Source organism: Prionailurus viverrinus, chromosome C1 (genome assembly GCF_022837055.1).
Source record: "Prionailurus viverrinus isolate Anna chromosome C1, UM_Priviv_1.0, whole genome shotgun sequence".
In the NCBI taxonomy this organism is placed as follows: domain Eukaryota; kingdom Metazoa; phylum Chordata; class Mammalia; order Carnivora; family Felidae; genus Prionailurus; species Prionailurus viverrinus.
In genome coordinates, this window is record NC_062568.1 from 51,037,765 (window position 1) to 51,057,020 (window position 19,256).

Genomic DNA, 19,256 nt, shown 5'->3' on the forward strand with positions numbered 1-19,256 from the left:
TAGCTTGTCAAAAGAGGGCCAGAAATGGTGCTTTTCCCACCCAAAATTTTTAGTGCTGTTGAAAGAGCTGGCACTCTAGAATCATGCAGACTTGCTTTAATCCCAGGTGCCCCAGGTAGTTGTGTGAAATTCAGAAAGTTTCTTAAAAATTATGGAGAGGTTTCCTCCTCTATATACTGACGATAAAAGTCTCTGCTTTCTAGAATCGTAATAAGGAACTTAAATAGTCCAAGAAGTTTCTGATGTACAGCCTGGTTTATAGTAAGAACTCAATAGTAGCTAATAATAAGAAAAACTACCTTTACTTTTTCTGTGTTCATAATTTTCTTTCAATGTAATAAGTCTTGACCAGGTTCTTGCACCCAGTATGCCAATTTCACGAGACAGGTGAAGGAGGAAGTGTCCACACTAGGAATGATCTTTGAAGAAGACAGCTTTCTCTTCTTTAGCCTTGGAGCAGAGGTGGTGGGGGTTGGTGGCAACAAAATGTTCACCTGAGAACAATGGTAAACCAGGGAAGGCAACTTTGGGAGCCTGGGGTTGATGGAGGCCATCCTTTTCGAGTGGTATTTTGTCTCCTCTTTCTTCTCTATGGATAGTGATTGGATTGTTCAAAGGGCAATAAAAATTTTTTAATGTTTTCAATTGAGATATCCCTTGGCAGGACTGCCACAAGATAGTATACACCTCATTGTAAAAATATATACATAGTAGGGGTGCCTGAAGGCTCAGTCCGTTAAGTGTTCAACTTTAGCTCAGGTCATGATCTCACAGTTCATGAGTTCAAGCCCTGCATTGGGCTCTGTGCTGACAGCTCAGAGCCTGGATTCTGCTTTAGATTCTGTGTGTGTGTGTCTCTCTCTCTCTGCCTCTACCCCACTTGTTCTCTCTCTCTCAAAAATAAATTTAAAAAAAATATGCATACATATAATTTTTTCCCTTATGTTCATTTGTTTTGTTTCTTAAATTCCACATATGATTGGGAAGAAAAAAAGAGGAAAACCAAGAACAGACTCTTAACTACAGAGAACAAATTGATGGTTACCAGAAGGGAGGTGGCAGAGGGGTGGGGGTTAAACAGGTTATGGGAATTAAAGAGTGCATTTGTCTTTGGTGTTTATATGGAAGTTTTGAATAAATTCTACACCTGAAACTAATACTACACTATATGCTAACTAACTGGAATTTAGATAAAAACTTGAAAAAACAGATACATATATTTAGTAAATTGTATAAAACTTTGTCAATGTAAGCCATGTTAGACATAAAATACAAAATGTAAGATAGAATTTTGTTCTTTTGTCCCTTGGGATTTCTCTACTTAAAATTGCTCTTTAATCTCCAATTATTGTAATCATCATTATAAAGACGAAAACTGCTTATTGAATTATTTTAAGCTGTAAGAAAGCTTTAATTGACTTGGATTTATGTCTTTTTGTGTGGCAGGTGGTGAAGTTTACCAAATCCTTTGAACTGATGTCCCCAAAGTGCAGCGCTGATGCTGAGAACAGGTAGGGCTTGTGAGTTTCAGGTTTGTCTTTTGCCCCCTGGTCTTTGGTCCTTGGTGTTGGCAGCATTGTGTAATCCTGTGAGGATAGGAGTTCTTTCTTTAGATCAGCAAATGCAGCCAAATATCATCACTCTTCTATATTTCATGGCTTAAATAAAAACTGTTGCCTATGTATGTCAACTATTCTTCAATAGTAAAAATTTTTAAGAAACTATGGCTGAAAAATACATGTGTATACACTGCAATATAAAACTGCAAACAAATGAAGTCAAGTTTTAGATATTTCCTAATTACAAAGGCAACCTAATTTTCTGCTTTATTCTGGCCCTTTGCTTCTCTCCTTCCCTTTTGTTTGCTTATATTTGGCCAATAATATACCCTTAGGAGAGTGAATCCCGTAATTCATTTTTGTTCCCATTGGTATCTCTGAGGTAAAAGTGAGGGGTGGGGACAGTCAGTGAATTTCTGTTAGCTTTGAACTGCCCTGAACACTAGTTGGGCTGCTACAAAAGAGGATTCTGTTTACTTTGGTCACTTCTAGAAGAAGGGCTAAACAATAGTGAAATTGACCAAAATGCAGAAATGTGGAGAAAGACAAGTAAAGCATTTATATGACAGCATGATGATGATAATGATGATGTTAATACTGATACCAGTGCTATGTGCATCACTGAATCACTTCCATTCACTGAGTACTAAGTATGCCAGGTTCTATCTAAAAGTTTTATATGCATTTAATCCCCCAAAATAATCCTATGAAGTCAGCGTCATTACTCCTGCATGACAGAGGAGAAAACTAAGGTTCAGCAAGTTTAAGTGACTTATTAAAGGTTCTGTAGGCAATAAGTGGTAGCCACATCCAAGGACAAGGTCACCTAGATAAACCTCTCCTAGCCTCTGAACTTTAACCCCATTGCCACACATAATTTACTGCCTGGTACTTAATCTCATATAGTGAATGTCTGTTGGGTTAATGTTTCCCAAATCTGGCTGATCAGTCAGAATGAAGCTTGGAGAACTTGATAAAAACAATTCTCAGAACCCTCACTGAGAGATTTGACTCAATATGTCACAATTGAAGTCCTAAAGATCTTTAGATGTATTCAAAAGGTTCCCTGGGTACTACCTGCTTCAAGATGTAATATTCAAGGGTAATTTGATTTTATGTATCTATTATTGCCTTAAGTTTGGGAAATAGAAATCAGTACATTAAAATCGACACTTCATTTAGTTACTTTAATTTTTATTCAGTGCATGAAATTTAAAAGAGGTCTTTGCTACATACTATATAATTCCATTTATAGGGCGTTCTTGAAAAGGCAATATTATAGAAACAGAAAGCAGACCAGTAGTTTCCAAGAGCTGGAGACAGAGAGAGGGGTTTACTACAAAGGGACAGAGGGGAATTTGGGGATGTGATGGAATTATTCTATGTCTTGCTGTAGTGGTGGTTTATGACTGCATTCATCAAAATTTGTAGAACTGTACACTTAATTTTACTGTCTGTAAACTATACCTTAAAAAGGGGGAAAGGGGGCCTTTTGTAATAGGTTTTTGTTTTCATGAAAACATATTTATGTCTGCATCCGTATCTCATGTCATCTAATCTACATCTAAAAAAGAGTTACTAATGGTGTACTGAGCAGTTTTCTTTCTTTCTTTCTTTCTTTCTTTCTTTCTTTTTTAATTTTTTAACGTTAATTTATTATTGAGAGACAGAGAGAGATAGAGCAGGGAAGAGGCAGAGAGAGAGGGAGACACAGAATCTGAAGCAGGCTGAGCTGTCAGCACAGAGCCCCCAACACGTGGCTCGAACTCACAAACCGCGAGATCATGACCTGAGCCAAAGTTGGACGCTTAACCGACTGAGCCACCCAGGCGCCCCTGAGCAGTTTTCTTAAAATTTTCATGTAAAATAACATGAAATACATTAGAAAAAAATGTGTATTCATACTTACTCCTTTAGCTAGTAATGGCCTCATTAAATTCTCCCTCATATATATGCGGGGGGTGGGGGGGAGGTTTATGGAGTTATTAAAACACAAGCTTTGAAATCCTAGTGCTTCGATGTTGTTCTTTTTTATGCTACTGAATGTGTCCTCTTGGCCACTGCAGAGTTAAATATTTCTGATCTTCTGATTATTTTTAATGCTGAAAGAATTTCCATGTCAAAATGAAATGACCCAAGGCCCAGACTGCCCTTGGCTAACTTTCTGATAATAAAGAAAGAAAGAAGTGGAGAAAGAAAGGTCAGATTTTCTTTAAAAAGACATTTGAAAAGTGCCTTTGAACTTTGACATTATGAAATAGTACTCTCCATCATTCTATTTGTGGCCTTTAAATTACTATAGAATCTTCATTTATCTCTGAAGACCTTTTCTGCATTGTCTGGTAATTTCCCTCTTGTAGATGTGGGATCCTTCGGTCATTTATTGGAAGTTAAAGGTATAAAGACAAGTGGCTCTAGCATTTACTTTGCCAGAGGATGTAGAAGAGTCATTGAAACAGGCTATGAGTCTACAAATCACAGCCTGCTCTCAATACGTTGTAAATCTTTCCTTTAACCTTTCATCACTTAGCGTCTTCACTATAGATAATGTCCATTAGAAACCTTAGTCCTCTGGACATCATTCAGAGTTGTAATAGAATAACTTTTGAAGATAATGTCTATGACACAATGCAACAGTGTTTCAGGATACTTGTTTAATTCTGATGAATTCTGGCTTAGGGCTTGCTGATTTTTATAGACAGTCCTTGATGACTTCTTTTAAAAACCAATTTTGTTGCTGACTCATCATTTTTACATATTGCCCTGTAGGGCTACCTCCTTTGTCATGGCCCCACTCCTCTTTGTCTTCATGTAACTAATACCAAGTAGTTTGAGAGTTAGAAATGATTTGATCCATTTCTCTCCATGAGGCATGTACCTCGTCTAGGGGCATCCTTGACAACTCCTCCAGTGATAAAATTCACACTCTGTCACCTTGAGCTTTTTAAGCTTATTGAGATTTCTTTTTTTTTTTAAGTTTATATATTTAGTTTGAGAGAGAGAGTACAAGTAAGGAAGGGACAGAGAGAGAGGTGGGGGGAGAGAGAGAATTCCAAGCAGGTTCCATGCTCCATGCTGAGTCTGCACCATGAGATCATGACCTGAGCCAAAATCAAGAGTCGGATGTTCAACTGACTGAACCACCCAGGTGCCCCCCACTGATAGATTTTTTTTTAAATTTGATTGATTGATTGATTGATTGATAGAGATTTCTAATTGTTACAAAGGCACTTTGCATTCCTATAATTTCTACCTATGTGTCCTAAATTTGTCCATTAGAGATAGTTCTTCTTTCACTAGTTTTATTTCTTCATTCAGTAGCTGTATGTTGAATACCTACCCTGTGGTGGGAACTCAGATAGGTAGTGGGGCTACAGGAGTTTTTTAAAAACCAGCAGTCTCTGCCTTCAAGGATCTCAAGGCCAATGAATGGGTGTAAGAGTAGCTTAAGAATTTAATATAACCATAAATAGATTTCATCAGGCCTCCATACCATAGCTGTAAATAGAATCACATTAACAGTGATAATTTTTACTTGGCTGCTTGGTCATTTCTCCCTTGAGTGTAAGACCCAGCCCCTTGCAAAAGCCACTCTTGAAGTAGTTCTGGAAGTCCCCGAGATTTAAACAAACAAAAACAAAACAATTTTATTGCATCATTTTCCCAAGTGTCCACTCCTAAATAGACATAACAGAGCAGCATCTTCTGGGCAGGGGCTTCCTTGCCCCCTCCAGAATTCATTGCACTGTCTCAGATGCACCAGTGGCCTTTTCAAACCTGAGCAAATCTGGGTAATGAGTGTAGAAGTGGGAAGAGGGCTCACTTTCCCTATCATGTGTTATAGTTTGTGGTTTGGCTCCAAACAGTCTTGAATGTACCTCATTTTTTCCAAATCTTTCAGTTACTAAAGCTTTTGTGTGTAGCCCTTATTTCTCCATAGGACTTGGACTTAGTCCATGGGGCCAGGTTTAGGAATTGGAACCCAGATTGAGGGCCAGCCACTAAGTTGCTCTCTTGGTTTCCCCACCTTTCTTCCATGTTGGCCACCAGGTTTAGATGCTCAAAACCTCCCCCTCACAGTCCCTTTCTCTCCGTGCACATTATTTTGTGCAAATAAATGCATTTTCATATGCAGATGTATCTCAGTTTAGGTTCTTATGTTCTACTATCAAGTAGACTTGGTGACTGCAAAGCAATTCAGTACTTTCTGTAAAAGGTTTGTGTAAGGTGGCATTTTAATATAGAGGAGGGACACCCAACTCATCTGGGTAAAAATGGAAGCTGATGTTCAGGGAAAGTTCTTGGATGTGGTGAATCTTCAATTAGGTCCTGTAGGGTAATGGAAAGTTAGTGACACAACTAACTTCCAGGAGGAGGAAACATTGTAAACAAAGGCACAGGATCTTTAATTTGGGCTGTGAGCTGTTGTCCTAAAGGTCATCATAATTGATGGTGATGGCCCTTAACTCCTTGTAAGGGCATCCAGCTGCCCAGAATGCCATCTGTTTGGGGCAAGAGTCTTATCAGATCCTTCTGAAATGCTCAAACCCTTTTACTTGGCCTGGAGATTGGCTACATGCTTACTCATAGGGGAGTAATCACAGACAGTGACATTGAGATTTGTGTCTTGAAAAATCATCTGGGCAGTAGAGTGGATGAAGGACTAGAGGAATGGTTACTAAAGCCACCAGGGGATTAAATCTACTACTTCACCACAGTGGCAATGGTTCAGTACTGGAAGACTGTCATGGATCTGCTGCCCTTATCTTTTCCATGTTAGAAATTGCTAATCTTAGACAATTTTTATATTTCATGGTCCCCACACTCTTTGCCACCCTTTTTATTCTCCCGTGTATGTGTGCCCCAGCTTGCCAGAGTCCTTCTTAACATGTTGTTTCCCAGAATGGGACATGACTTTCCAGTTTTTTCCAGAATCAGAACAGATCAGAAAGAGATATGTACCTGGCTTTTTCACAATACAATACTGTTAATGCATTGATTATTTCCAATCACTGATGTTGTCAATGCTGACTTAAAAAAAAAAAAAAAAGATCCTATCTGATCCATTCGATGCTCCTCTTCCTCAGATCTCACTATTAGAACCTTTCCTATGAAGCCTAATTTAAGAAGATTTAGTGAATCAACCTGAATAAACTTTCTTGGGTCTCTTATCCAACCTTTAAAAACCTCTTTTCTATCCTCAGTGGGAACACGTAGTGTGAATGATCATGTGTACCATAGAAATAGAAAAAGAGGGGTTCCTGGGAGGCTCATTCGACTAAGCATCCGACTCTTGGTTTCAGCTTAGGTCATCATCTCATGGCTTTGTGAGTTCGAGCCCTGCAATTGAGCTCTGTGTTGGCAGCAGAGAGCCTGCTAGGGATTCTCTCTCTCTCTCTCTCTCTCTCTCTCTCTCTCTCTCTCTCTCGCCCCTCCCCTCACTCACGCTGTTTCTGTCTTTTATTTTTTATTTATTTATTTTGAGAGTGATAGCAGAGAGCCTGCTAGGGATTCTCTCTCTCTCTGTCTTGTCCCTCCCCTCACTCACACTGTTTCTGTCTTTTATTTTATTATTTACTTTGAGATAAATAAATAAATAAAAAAGAAATGGAAAAGAACATTTATGGTCATCTTAACCATATTTGTATTTAGTTTGTATTTAGTTTGAAATATATTTGGCTGGATCCTATTGATGTTTTCCTAGGTATAAATATGGATGCTACTTTGGAAATTGCACTTTCACAGCTATGCTACTTAAGGTATTTAAAAAACCCAAAAAGCCAATGTCTAAAATTTCTAGAAGGTAACAACTGACTACAGGGGAATTTTTCACATTTAATGGAGTATAGTGGAAATATTGTTATTTAAAACTGAAGCTCTGTAGCCACTTTTGCCTTCTGAGAATAGGGGAGTTGAGGGGACAAAATGTATTTTAGTGGGAAGCAATCCTTTTTTTTTTTTTTTTTCAATTTAATCTTTATGCTGTATTTTTTCATTTGTTGTGACTGGAAGGAGAGAAGAAAAATAAAGCTAGAAGTCTTGGAACAGCTAAAGGGCAAGATCTTTGGTTTAAGGAGCCTTTCAGCATTGCAGGTCAGCCTGGAGAGTGGAGAGTTAAAATGTTCTGTTTGAAAAGATGAGGACAAATGGCAGGCAGAATAATGGCTCCACAAAGATACCAGTTCCTAATCCATGGAACCTGTGGATATTACACAGCAAAATGGATTTTGCAAGTCTGATTAAGACTCTTGAGATGGGGAGAATTATCATGGATTATCTGAATGGCCCAGTGTGATCCAAAGGGTCCTTATAAATGGAGGAGATGTGAAAACAGAAGCAGAGATCAGAGTGATGTGGTCTGAGAAAGACTTGACCTGCCATTGCTGGCTTTGAAGATGGAGGAATGGGGCCGTGAGACATGGAGGATGTGGGCAAGGTGTATAGTTGGAAAAGGCAAGGAAATGGATTCTCCCCTAGAGAATGGTACAAATTGTAGGATAATAACTTTGTGCTATTTAAGGCACTTAAGTTTGTGGGAATGTGTTATAACATCAATAGGAAACCAATATAGAGGGTTGAATTTAAAGAGAGTCCAAGAAGAAGAAATTTCAGGAAAAAAATTAAGGAGTAAGGAGAGGCGAACCATGTCTTCAAGAATTAAGGAGACTGAGAAACATGGGCAGAGGCTGAAACTTGTGGGGAAAACATGGCCAGTGAGGAATTCCCAAGTATGGGACAGGTAAAAGATTTGTCTATATGTTGTGCTCATTTTTAAAATATTACACCCACTTTGTCCTTTGCTTACTGTCTTCAGTTGTTACTGGAACTCTGGTGTCTAATCCAAAGTCTCTTATGTTCAGTCACTCTTACCCTACAAAATTAAAAAGTTATACTTTTATAGACCACTTCTGAATATGTAAAGATAGAAAAAATAAGAGATCTTTCTTTTAAATGTTATTTCAGTAAAACTTGTTTCCCTAATGCAGTGGGTTGAATAGTGTTGTCTCAAAATTTGTGTCCATCTGGAACCTTAGAATGGGTTGATTAAGGATCTTGAAGTGGAATTTTGCTGGATATGGGGTGGGCAGTAAATCCAATGACTGATGAAGACATAAAGGGACAAAGGAGAGAAATCCATGTGAAGACAGAAGCTGAGACTGGAATGATATATGCAAGTCTAGGAACACTTGTTCCTGGAAAAAGCAAGGAAAGATTCTCCCCTTGAGCCTCTGGAGGGAAGATGACCCTGCCAATACCTTGATTTGGGTCTTCTGGCCTCCAGAATTGTGAGAGAATAAACTTCTGTTGGAAACCATCAAGTTTGTAACAATCTGTTATGGCAGCCCTAGGACACTAATACACTCATTAAATGAGGAAGATGAAATAATGGCTAGTAAATGTCTCTTCTAGTAACAAAGTTCTGGGAGGCTATGAGTCTATGAATCAACTGTTGTGCATTATAGTGATTTTTTTTTTATCAATTAAGGAAAGAGAACTAACTTATTGAAAGACTCATATGTCACATTTGTGTCGTTTAAGTTAATTTCATGAATGCCCAATGAATTAGACTTTATTGTTCTCATTTTACAAATGAGGAACCTAAGGCACAGAGAGGTTAAGTAATTTGTACACATTTGCAGGTTACTAAGTGTTGGATTTTTTAGTGTGAGAGTAATGCTACTGGCAGTGCTCCCTGCCTTCCTGCAGGCTTCTGTCTGGAAGAAATTCTCTTGGCCATCTAATGCTCACTCTACTAAGACCAAGGCCCTAATTGGGTTTAGATGTTGTTTAATATATCTTTAACAAGATTATACTATGATCTGGCATTGAAATAAACAGTTACTGTTTCAAAGAAAAACAAGGAAACAAGAAATGGAGTGTAAATTTGATATTAGTGATGAAAATGTTTATTGTTGGGAAACTGGACACAAGTCTAGATGTTCTTGCAAAGCAACAACTGAAGAAACTCATAAGGAGGTGAAGTGAAGCTATGTTTTGTTACTGAAATGCATACTGAAGGATCACTTATCAATGCCAAGTCATGCAACTGAAGACAAGAAAAATTGCCAAAGCATTCACAATAAATTAATACAATAAGAGGCTGGCGTAACCAACTTCATGAATGATGTGAGGCTGTTCTTTATTAAAAGCTTGCAATGTTTTGGAAGCTGTTGAATTTCCAGGGACAAGCGATTCAATTAAAGAAAAAAGGAAACTATGAACTTAGTCAAATAGAAGATGCTAAGAAAATCCCTGTGTCATTTGACATGCCTGTCAATGCCAACAGTGCTAAAATAATCAACATCAAGAACATAGATTACAGGGGTGCCTGGGTGGCCCTGTTGGTTCAGCATCCAACGCTTAATTTAGGCTGAGGTCATAATCTCATGGTTTGTGAGATTGAGCCCCACGTCAGGCTGTGTGCTGAGAACACAGAGCCTACTTAAGATTCTCTCTCTTTCCCTCTCTCTCTGCCCTTCCCCCACTCACTCTCTCTCTTTCTCTCTCTCTCTCTCTCTCTCTTTCTCTCTGCCTCTATCTCTCTGTTTATCTCTCTGTCTCTCTCTCAAAATAAATAAAAAACTTTTTTAAAAAAGTACATATATTACAAAATATAGCATTTCAACATGATGCCATGTGTAATGTCACATGGTTAAAACTTGCCACCATATTTAATTTTAAACAATAAAATCAAACTAAATGTGGGAAACAGAATTCCCGGGCCCTCACCTTCAGTTGTCATATCCATAAATATGTTACATTACATGGCCAAAGAAACTTGCATTTGTAATCAATTGACATTAAAATGGGGAGCTTATTCTGGATTATCTAGGTGGCCCAGTCTCCTCACGCTTGTGAGCTCTTAAAAACTTAAGAGCTTTCTCCCAGTTGAGGACAGAAAGGGAAGTCAGAGAGATGTAGCAGATAGGGAAAGTCAGAGGTTTAAAGCACAAGTAGGGGTTGACACATATTGCTGGCTTAATTATAGAAGGGGCCATATGGCAGCTGAGCTGATGAATGAGCAACGTACAGCCATGCACAATAGAAGACCAGGAGCCCAAATAACCTTCCAAGTTATGTTAGGTCTTGATGCAGTTTTATTTTTTAATTTAATTTAATTTATTTTTTAAAATTTATTTAGTTATCTTGAGAGAGACAGAGAGAGGGAGAGAGAGAATCCCAAGCATGCTCTGCACTGTCAGTGCAGAGCCCAGTGTGGGGCTCAAACTCACGAACCATGAGATCATGCATGATCTGAGCCAAAACCTACAGTCAGACATTTAACTGACTGAGCCACCCAGGTGCCCCTTGATGCTGTTTTAGACGTGTGGGTGCACAGTTAAAGAAGTGCTGGTGGTATGGCTGGACAACAACAACCCCTTAAAATTTCTGTCTACAAACCAACTAGAGATCACTTCAGGAAAGAATATCAGTCTGGTTTGGCTAAAAACTTTTCCAGGGACACTTCTTACTAAGTTCAATAGAACAGCAGCAGCAAAACTTGTAGGAGGGTGCTGGCAGTTTGGAGTCCTGGAGATAGTAGTAGAGCACTCTTCTAGTAGATGCTGCATCCTCAGTATCCTGATAGCTCAGAGGATGATAACTGCAAACATCGATGACTCCATATTGAAAAGTGATTCAGAAGAGTGACACTGAGTTTGAAGAAATTTTAGAAATGTCTTAGGCAATTTATTTTGCTTATAAATTTTCCTTTTATACATAATCAATTTGTATAGTTTAAATTTTCCTTCACAAATGGTATATGATAAAATTTATGTCTAATCTGAAATAAATAATTTTAAAATAAGGTTCAAATATTGTAAGTGATAAGAACAAATTGCCTCAGCATTTTTTTCTCTTTTTTTGCTGTTCAAAAATAATAGTGCATGTTACATTCCATGGTATTGTAGATTCCATGAAATAATATGACCCTTCCACACATTGTTTCTCCTGTGGCTTTTCTGCCTGTCAGCTCATTTACACCTTCCTTCCCCTGAGGGTACATATATCTCAACTTTGAGAAGCACCTTAGGGGACCTTTAGGGTTTCTTTCAGTTTTTAGATTGGACAGCCCTATGATTCTTCTCAAAGTTAGTTTTCTGCATTGCATTTTTTAGGTCAGAATGTTGAAACTTACATTTCAATGCCTTATTGATTTTTTTTTCTTTCCTTGCAATTCTGTGTGGAATCTAGTTTTGCAAACAAATGACTCTTTTCAGCAGTGGTTTGTAACCACTCCTCATCTCTCTGTAAGTCTTTCCTTTAGGCTTCCAGCCCCTATGGCCCAAATTTGGGCATTTTTTAAAGGGGAACGGACTTCTGTGATATGTGACTGTAATGAGACAAAAGTACCAGATGAGCTCTCAAATTGCTTCATGAGTCTGTAAATAAGATTCCCAGAGATGTTCTTTACTTTTGTCCAGCCGCAATGGTATATTCAGGAATAAATGTGGAATAGACCATATTAGCCTGGAGAGACTAAAGTATGATGAGAGAGGATTTTGTTTATTCACCTTATTGTGATTATACCCTGCAATCATATTGTACATGTTATAACCCTGAGATGTACTTGGCCCAGGCGAGATGATCTCTAGCACCTAACCAGATTATGAATAGGATTCTGGGCTTATGCTTCCAGAAAGTATGATGTAAGTCACCTTCATTTGGACATTGCCACTCAGCCCTGATGAGCCATTTGGGAATCAGAAATTCTGTCCCTACCTTGGAGAAAGTTGTTAAATGTCTTCACCATGAATCCTAACTGTGTGAGTTTCTTTGGGTATCCTTTAGATGGTGACTTTCAACCTTTTTTGACAACAAAAGATAGCCAGATCTGCTTAATGTATATAAATATACACAAAAAAATGCACACATGCTTATTAAAAGCAAGTTTTATGAAACTATACTTACCTTTACTATGTATGTATATTCTGATATATTCTATTCTTTAAAAAACAAAAAAACTGCTGTCCTAATGTACAAAATTAATTTCATGATTGACTACTTTGTTGTGACCCACAGTTTGAAAAACAGTTTTAGACTCATAAGCCTTGTCTGATTTATACATGTAGTGTGTGTGGCCTCAGTCAATGCCTATATTTGTTACTTTTTAATATGGTGGTTGTATGAAATATATTTCCCAAACATTCCAGAACTTTTTCACTCAAATATATGTTGTGCTTCAAATTTGGCACCTTGGGGAGTGTTATGTTTGTGTAAGTTTTTTATACCACTATTTAGGGCAAGTGAATGAAATGTGTTACATAATCTGTTGATAAGGTTGACAATCATTGAGCACTTTGAATATGTTATTCAACAGCCTTCTGGCCTCCATGGTTTCTGAACAGAAGCTATTAATCATATTGAAAATCACTTGTATGTGATGAATCACATCTCTTTTGTTGCTTTCAAGATGCTTTCTTTGTCATTGGCTTTCAACAGTTTAGTCAGGATGTGTCTATGTGTGGGTCCCTTTGAGTTTATCCTGCTTAGAATTTGTTGAACTACTGGAATGTATACATTAATATTTGTTTTAATCAAATGTGGGAAGTTTTTAGCCATTATTTCTTCAAATATTCTTTCTGCCCCTTTTCCTCTCTCCTGTCTTTTGGACACTCCCATTATGTATATGTCCATATGCTTGATGCTGTCTCACATGTCTCCGAGACATTCAATTTCTTTCATTCTTTGTCTTTCTGTTTCTCAAATCAGATATTCTTGATTAACCTATCTTCCAGTTTGGTAATTATTTCTCCTGGCTTCTCAACCCTTCTGTTGAACCCTCTTGTGCAAATTTTTCATTCCAGTTATTGTAGTTTTCAATTCTAGGACTTAAATTTTTGGTTCTTTTTAATAATTTCCAACTCTTTTTTGATATTCTGTATTTGGTGAGACATTGTTCTCATATTTTCCTTTAGTTCTTTAGATTTAGTTCTCTTTGTTATTTTGAATATATGTATAATAGCTCAATTAAAGTCTTTGTCTAGTAAGTCCATCATCTGGACTTACTCAGGGACAGTTTCTGTTGATTGCTTTTTTTCCTGTGTACTTCCCTGTTTCTTTCTATGTCTCAAGTTTTTTGTTGTTGTTGAAAACTGAATATTTTAAATAATATGGTGTGGAAACTCTGGAGATCAGATCCACTTACCATTCACTTTGTTGTTTCTATTTGTTGCTCTTATTGTCGCTGCTGCTCTTTGTTGTTTAGTGACTTTCCCCGAACTATTTTTTGTTACGTTTGGCAACTGAATTCTCTGCTTGGTTAGCTTGTTGTGAACTCATGACTAGACACAGATTTCCTTAAAATCCTTGAACCAGTAAATCTTCCAGCCTCACTGAGGAGATCTGTATGCATGTGGGTGATATCTTCAATTTTCTGACAGGAAGTTTATGTAGCTTTCACTTTCTGTTTACACAGAGCTTCAAGGTCAGCCAGAGATAAGGGATTAGGGCCTTCTTGGGGTCTTTCCTGGGCACACATACAACTCTGCAAATGAGTGTGCCCTTCTAGATTTTGAGGAATATGTCAGAGCTTTTCAAAACCCCTCTAGGAATATCTCATTTCCATGCTTCTTTTTTTCTTAAATTTTTTTTAACGTTTATTTATTTTTGAGAGACAGGCAGAGCATGAGTGGGGAAGGGACAGAGAGAGGGAGACACAGAATCTGAAGCAGGCTCCAGGCTCTGAGCTGTCAGCACAGAGCCTGACGTGGGGCTTGAACTCATGAACTGTGAGATCATGACCTGAGCCAAAGTCGGACACTCAGCTGACTGAGCCACCCAGGCACTCTATCCATGCTTCTTTTAAGTTTTCTGGTCCACTTCTTGTTAGCTGCAACTGTTATCCCTGCCTACAGCAGTTGCAGTGTTAAACAGTTGCTGCTGGGTTTTTTCCACAAATGTCCCAGAGGTGAAGGCTGTTCTCAGTGAGCAAGCCCCAAGTCAGTTCAAATAAAGACAAACTCTGTGAGTGAAGGTTTCCAGTGGAGCTGCCAAACATGTCAAATAATGACAATTCTCTGGGGATAGGACTTTTAGGGAGTTCTCAAACTTCCTTCTCTGCCAGCCGCTGCTAGGATTCTGACTCTCACAACTCACGTGATTATGTGACTGTTGGTTTTCCTGGCTACCCTAGAGTTGGGGAGTGGGAGATGGGAGTAAAGTCAGTTAAAATGCCCCAAAACTTGCTGTCTTTACAGAGATTCAACTGTTTCTCTTGAATAAACACTCCTCAGATTTTTGCAAGTCTTTTCCTTAATTTCCAGAGTTCTCAAAATGTTTATTTTGACAATGTTTGCTAGTGTTCTCACTGCTTTTAGGTGGAGGAACAAATTGTCAGTGGTCCTTAATCTGCCAATTTGGAAGGCTGTCCTCTTCTTTTTACCTTCTTTTAAATCTCTGTTACCTACAGTGATAGGGAATGGTAGAGAAATTCACACAATGGTGTAAGACAGAACATTTCCATAGTATGTGATGAATATGAATATATTGTTTTCCTGTTTTCTTCTTTATGGATTTTCCTTCTTCTCCGCTAGAAAGCATGTGCTAGGAAGCCTGTAATAGGTGTTTTGCATAAATAAGAATATGATACCTATTCTGAATTCAAGAAAATGAAGAAAACCTTTAAAATGTTAAAAACTAAAACAGAACCACCAGTCATCCTGGAACAGAAGCAAGATTTGGTTTGATTGTTCTTGCTGTATAACTAACTTCCTTTAATATAAGAACCTTAAGGCATTCTTCTCTAATATCTACTGTCTAGCAAATTTAGGGCTGCTGAACCTCATCATGCCAATATTTAATGTTGCTAATTGAAGAAGAAAGATGCAGATAACCCAGGAGGCTCATTTTTATCCCCTTTCTGTTGTTTAGTGAGGAGATGTCTCAGCATATCTGAGTTAGGCTCAGTTGAAGACAAGACTGGTACCAGAGACTGAACTCTGAGGCTCTCTCTTGGTATCAAGACCAGTTCTTTACCATGAAGTTCTATTATTACAGAATCAGCTATATATTTCCTGCTTCCTTTCTCTAAAAATATGCAGAGTGTTATGAGATTAAAGTGTTTCCTCTGAAACACTTTATGCCTGACCTCAGCATACCTCTCAGGGAGCCATGTCACTTGGATACCTCTGGGCTTGCATGTTTCCCCCTCAAAAATCCTATTTTATAAATACCCTCCATGACCCTAGTCTTGTATGTGTCCATGCACCATTTGCATGATGCTAATTATAAGAATTAAGTATCAGTGAAAGAGAGGAAACATTTGTAATGAAGTTGTGTATCTTCCAAAATCTTAAGAAAGTCAAGGACACATATTTCTCAAGTATCTAGCCTTTACCTCTTAAACATATGTAATTTCTGTCTTTTCTTTTTCCTGCCTTCGAACATGAAGATTCAAATAAAAGACAAACCCTATCATTACCCCTGTTTATTTTGGACCAATGGGCTTGTTACTCTAGTAAAACTGTCACAGAGGAGAATGAAAGCTATACAAATGTTCCATGAACAACAAGGCACATGAATAAGTACTGAGATCAAGCATAATAAAGTAACTTATGTAGGTCAGCTGTCTCTTAGATTGATGCTATGCAGTAAACAGAATTTTGGCAACTTGAAAGCCTTAATGATTGGTTTTTATGTTTGACTCACTTACTTTTGTATGTCTGTTATTTAACGTTCTTGAGTTAATATTTTAACACATTGAGTCCACTTCTCCTTTCTTGCCATGCAGACACATGCCCGGGACTTGTTGGGAAGGTATGCCCTCAAAGATGGAACAGCAGATAGATGGAGTTGGCCACAGCTCCCCTACAGAGAAATGTGATGGGGCTACTTGAAACATCTAGCGGGATAGGATTGTTAACTGTTAGTTCTGTTATCAACAATTTTGCTGTTTTCTCTTCAGCAAGTCTCCATATATGACAATGATGACACAGTCAAAAACAGTTAACATCTCCCCTGACCCAGGAAAGAAGCAGTTAAATAAACAGGGCATGTCTCATCTTGGTGTATTTAATAAAACACTATCACAAAGAAAAATCTATGTGAGAGAAGGAGTTGATATTTTTTGAGAGCTTTTTGTGTGCCATGCATTCTTCAACATTACATTATTGTATCCTTAAACCATCTCTGTAAAATGAGTTTTATTTCCTCTATTTCCATTATGGAAACTAAGAGTCGTTAAAATTTTATCTGTAGTCTTACAACTACAAAATGTTAGACCAAGATATGAAAACCCCCCTCCAGATTTGCTTGGCTGTGAAACCAAGCAGTTGTCACTATACGATGCTAAATTGTAGACATCAGCCACTCACAGTGATGCCATCTGACACCCATCCAAGAGTCACAAGACTCTTCCCAACTCCTGGGGGTGATAAATTTCATCATTCTAATTGTACAACTTGAAGAAGTGACACCAACTCCTGGGGGTGATAAATTTCATCATTCTAATTGTACAACTTGAAGAAATGAAGGATAGAAAATGTACTCTTTGGTTACCATGTCTTAATTTCTAATAACTAGGGAATGCCTAAAATGAGAGAAATGGGAATGTGATGAAGTGTCCTTAGGCAAGACCATAAATGTAAGTCCATTAGCAGGTCACGATAAGCTTCAGGGACTTCTGCAACTTAGAGCATCTTCCTCTCCTGCCACACTGCGAGAATTGACAGGCTAACTCTGCTTGCTAATTACACTCTCCCCCACTACTTTTTATGACTAAAAGGTTTGTTTGCTAACCTTCAAAGATACACTGAAGCCAGTAGGGGATTATTCATGTCCCAGTTCGGGGTTTTCAAGACTCTCCTGCTGGGGTGCTAGCTTTGAGTCCCACTGGTATTGACTTAGTTCCTTAATCTCCTAATTGAAAGACAACTTCAAATAATGTTGCAGAGCTCGAGGCTTCAGGAAGGACCCAGGGTTAGATAGATTTACCTGAAAAGAAAAAGTAAGGAATGGAGTTTCTCTTTGAGATCCAAAGTTCAGAACGACCTCTAGCCTGTGAAGCAAAATGGCAAATAGTACCAGGCATGACCTACAGATCAAAAATCAATTTTTGTTTGCAAAGCATAAAAAAGAAATATCTGTCCTAAAGAGTTCTTGGAATTCCTGCCTCTTCGCCTTTCTGAATCCTGCCCCCACTGGATAATACTCAAGGTATCAGAGGGCAATTGACAATCCTTTGACAATGAGAAAATAGACTGTGTCTGTGTTGAAACATTCTGCTCCTAATATATATTTTTAGTTATATATTTAGTGATATATTTTTAGTTAATGGTCAGAGTTTTCATTAATCATTGATAGCACGTCAAGGAGAATGTATTAGTGTAGTCTTGAAAATGTTAAATTTGAGGTGCCTGGAGATGACCTTGAAGAAGTGTCCAGAAAATGCTTGGATATGTATGTAGGGATGTCAGGATTCATTGGGCTGCTGGTGTAGATTCGAAAATCATCAGTATATATTTAGTTGTGGATACAAAGTATGTGCATGGAACCACACAGTATATGTGTTGGCCTCTGCCACTGTAGCCTTGGTGATCACTTCCACCATGTATCCTAAGTTTTAGCTCTAACATTTATCATATCAATACAGAAAACCTCACACTTCTAAAGCTTTCCTCATGCTGTGGTTTTGTCTGGATTCTTTTTACCCTCTTCCTCTTCCAGATGACCTTTTACTTCAAAAACTAGCTTAGACCAACTTCCTTTTGGGAAGTGATTTTCCAAATACCACTCCCAACGCAAACAAAACTGATCCTTCTTTTCTCAGGTCTGGTAATGTTTTGTGTATTTTTCCTTTGGGGCATTTATCACAAACCATTGTCATTGTTTGTGAGCTCCCCAAAGGTGTGACCCCCCTTTAGCTTCTTCCTATAACCTCTTTCTGTTTAGGTAGGGGCAGTACTGAGCTGACCATCCATATGCAGAAGGGTTCCCACTGCCAACTTCTTTAAGCAAAAAGGAAAAGACTCTTATGGGTATGTTCATGCCAGACTTGCCCCAGAATTGTCCAGCACTTAGTAGGGGCCCAGCCCATGGTCATTCTTGAAAGAGCAAAGTCTTGGGAGTCTCTAGTGAAGGTTAAACTCTAGTGTTGAGAACAAAAATGTCAATACAGATACAGTCTAATGATTAACATTATTTTATTCAGATATTTTGTCTTCTACTTTAGAGACTCGTTTCAAGAATTAATTCTGAAAAATAGTCTTGAGTTATTTTCATATAATTTTCCGTGTTTGAATCTTTGGCCAAGATAGGTTTTTTTAGACAAGTGAAGATGGTGAAGTTACTTGTCTAGGGGTATTTTATTTTGTCTTGTTTTGTTTTACTTGTATTGATTTGCCTCCTCCACTACCCTTCATCTTGTTATCCTGAGGTTTATATCTACCTCACTGGCCCTCACTTAGGGGCAGCCGCATTTCAGGAATTATGTGTTTTCTATAATAGGGCAGTTCTCTTTTATCCTTCCACAGTCAATATTTGAGCTCATGAAGCTCTCTTTGAAGTCAGTGGGAGTCTCATATTTGGAAGCAAGATACCACTGGGCAAGAAGACTAAACTGCATCCCTTGGCAGGAAACTCACTTAAAAACCTGCATCTTCCTATGCACCTGGTTCTAGTAAAATACAAGTAAAGGAACTCTTTACAATTTTCCTGTTATTTTAAACAAATTTTGATCTTAGGGAGGTCTACTTTTTT

The 19,256-nt window shown here is 38.1% G+C and overlaps 1 protein-coding gene across 2 annotated transcripts in view; it reads left to right on the forward strand.

Moving 5' to 3' along the window:
* The window catches only part of PDE11A (phosphodiesterase 11A), a 379,748-nt gene that overhangs the window by 167,136 nt on the left and 193,356 nt on the right, over positions 1-19,256 (forward strand). For both annotated transcript variants that reach the window (XM_047873318.1, XM_047873319.1), the window contains exon 5: positions 1,447-1,511. In XM_047873318.1, coding sequence (XP_047729274.1) covers positions 1,447-1,511 — 65 coding nt within the window. The remainder of the gene's footprint in view (positions 1-1,446; positions 1,512-19,256) is intronic.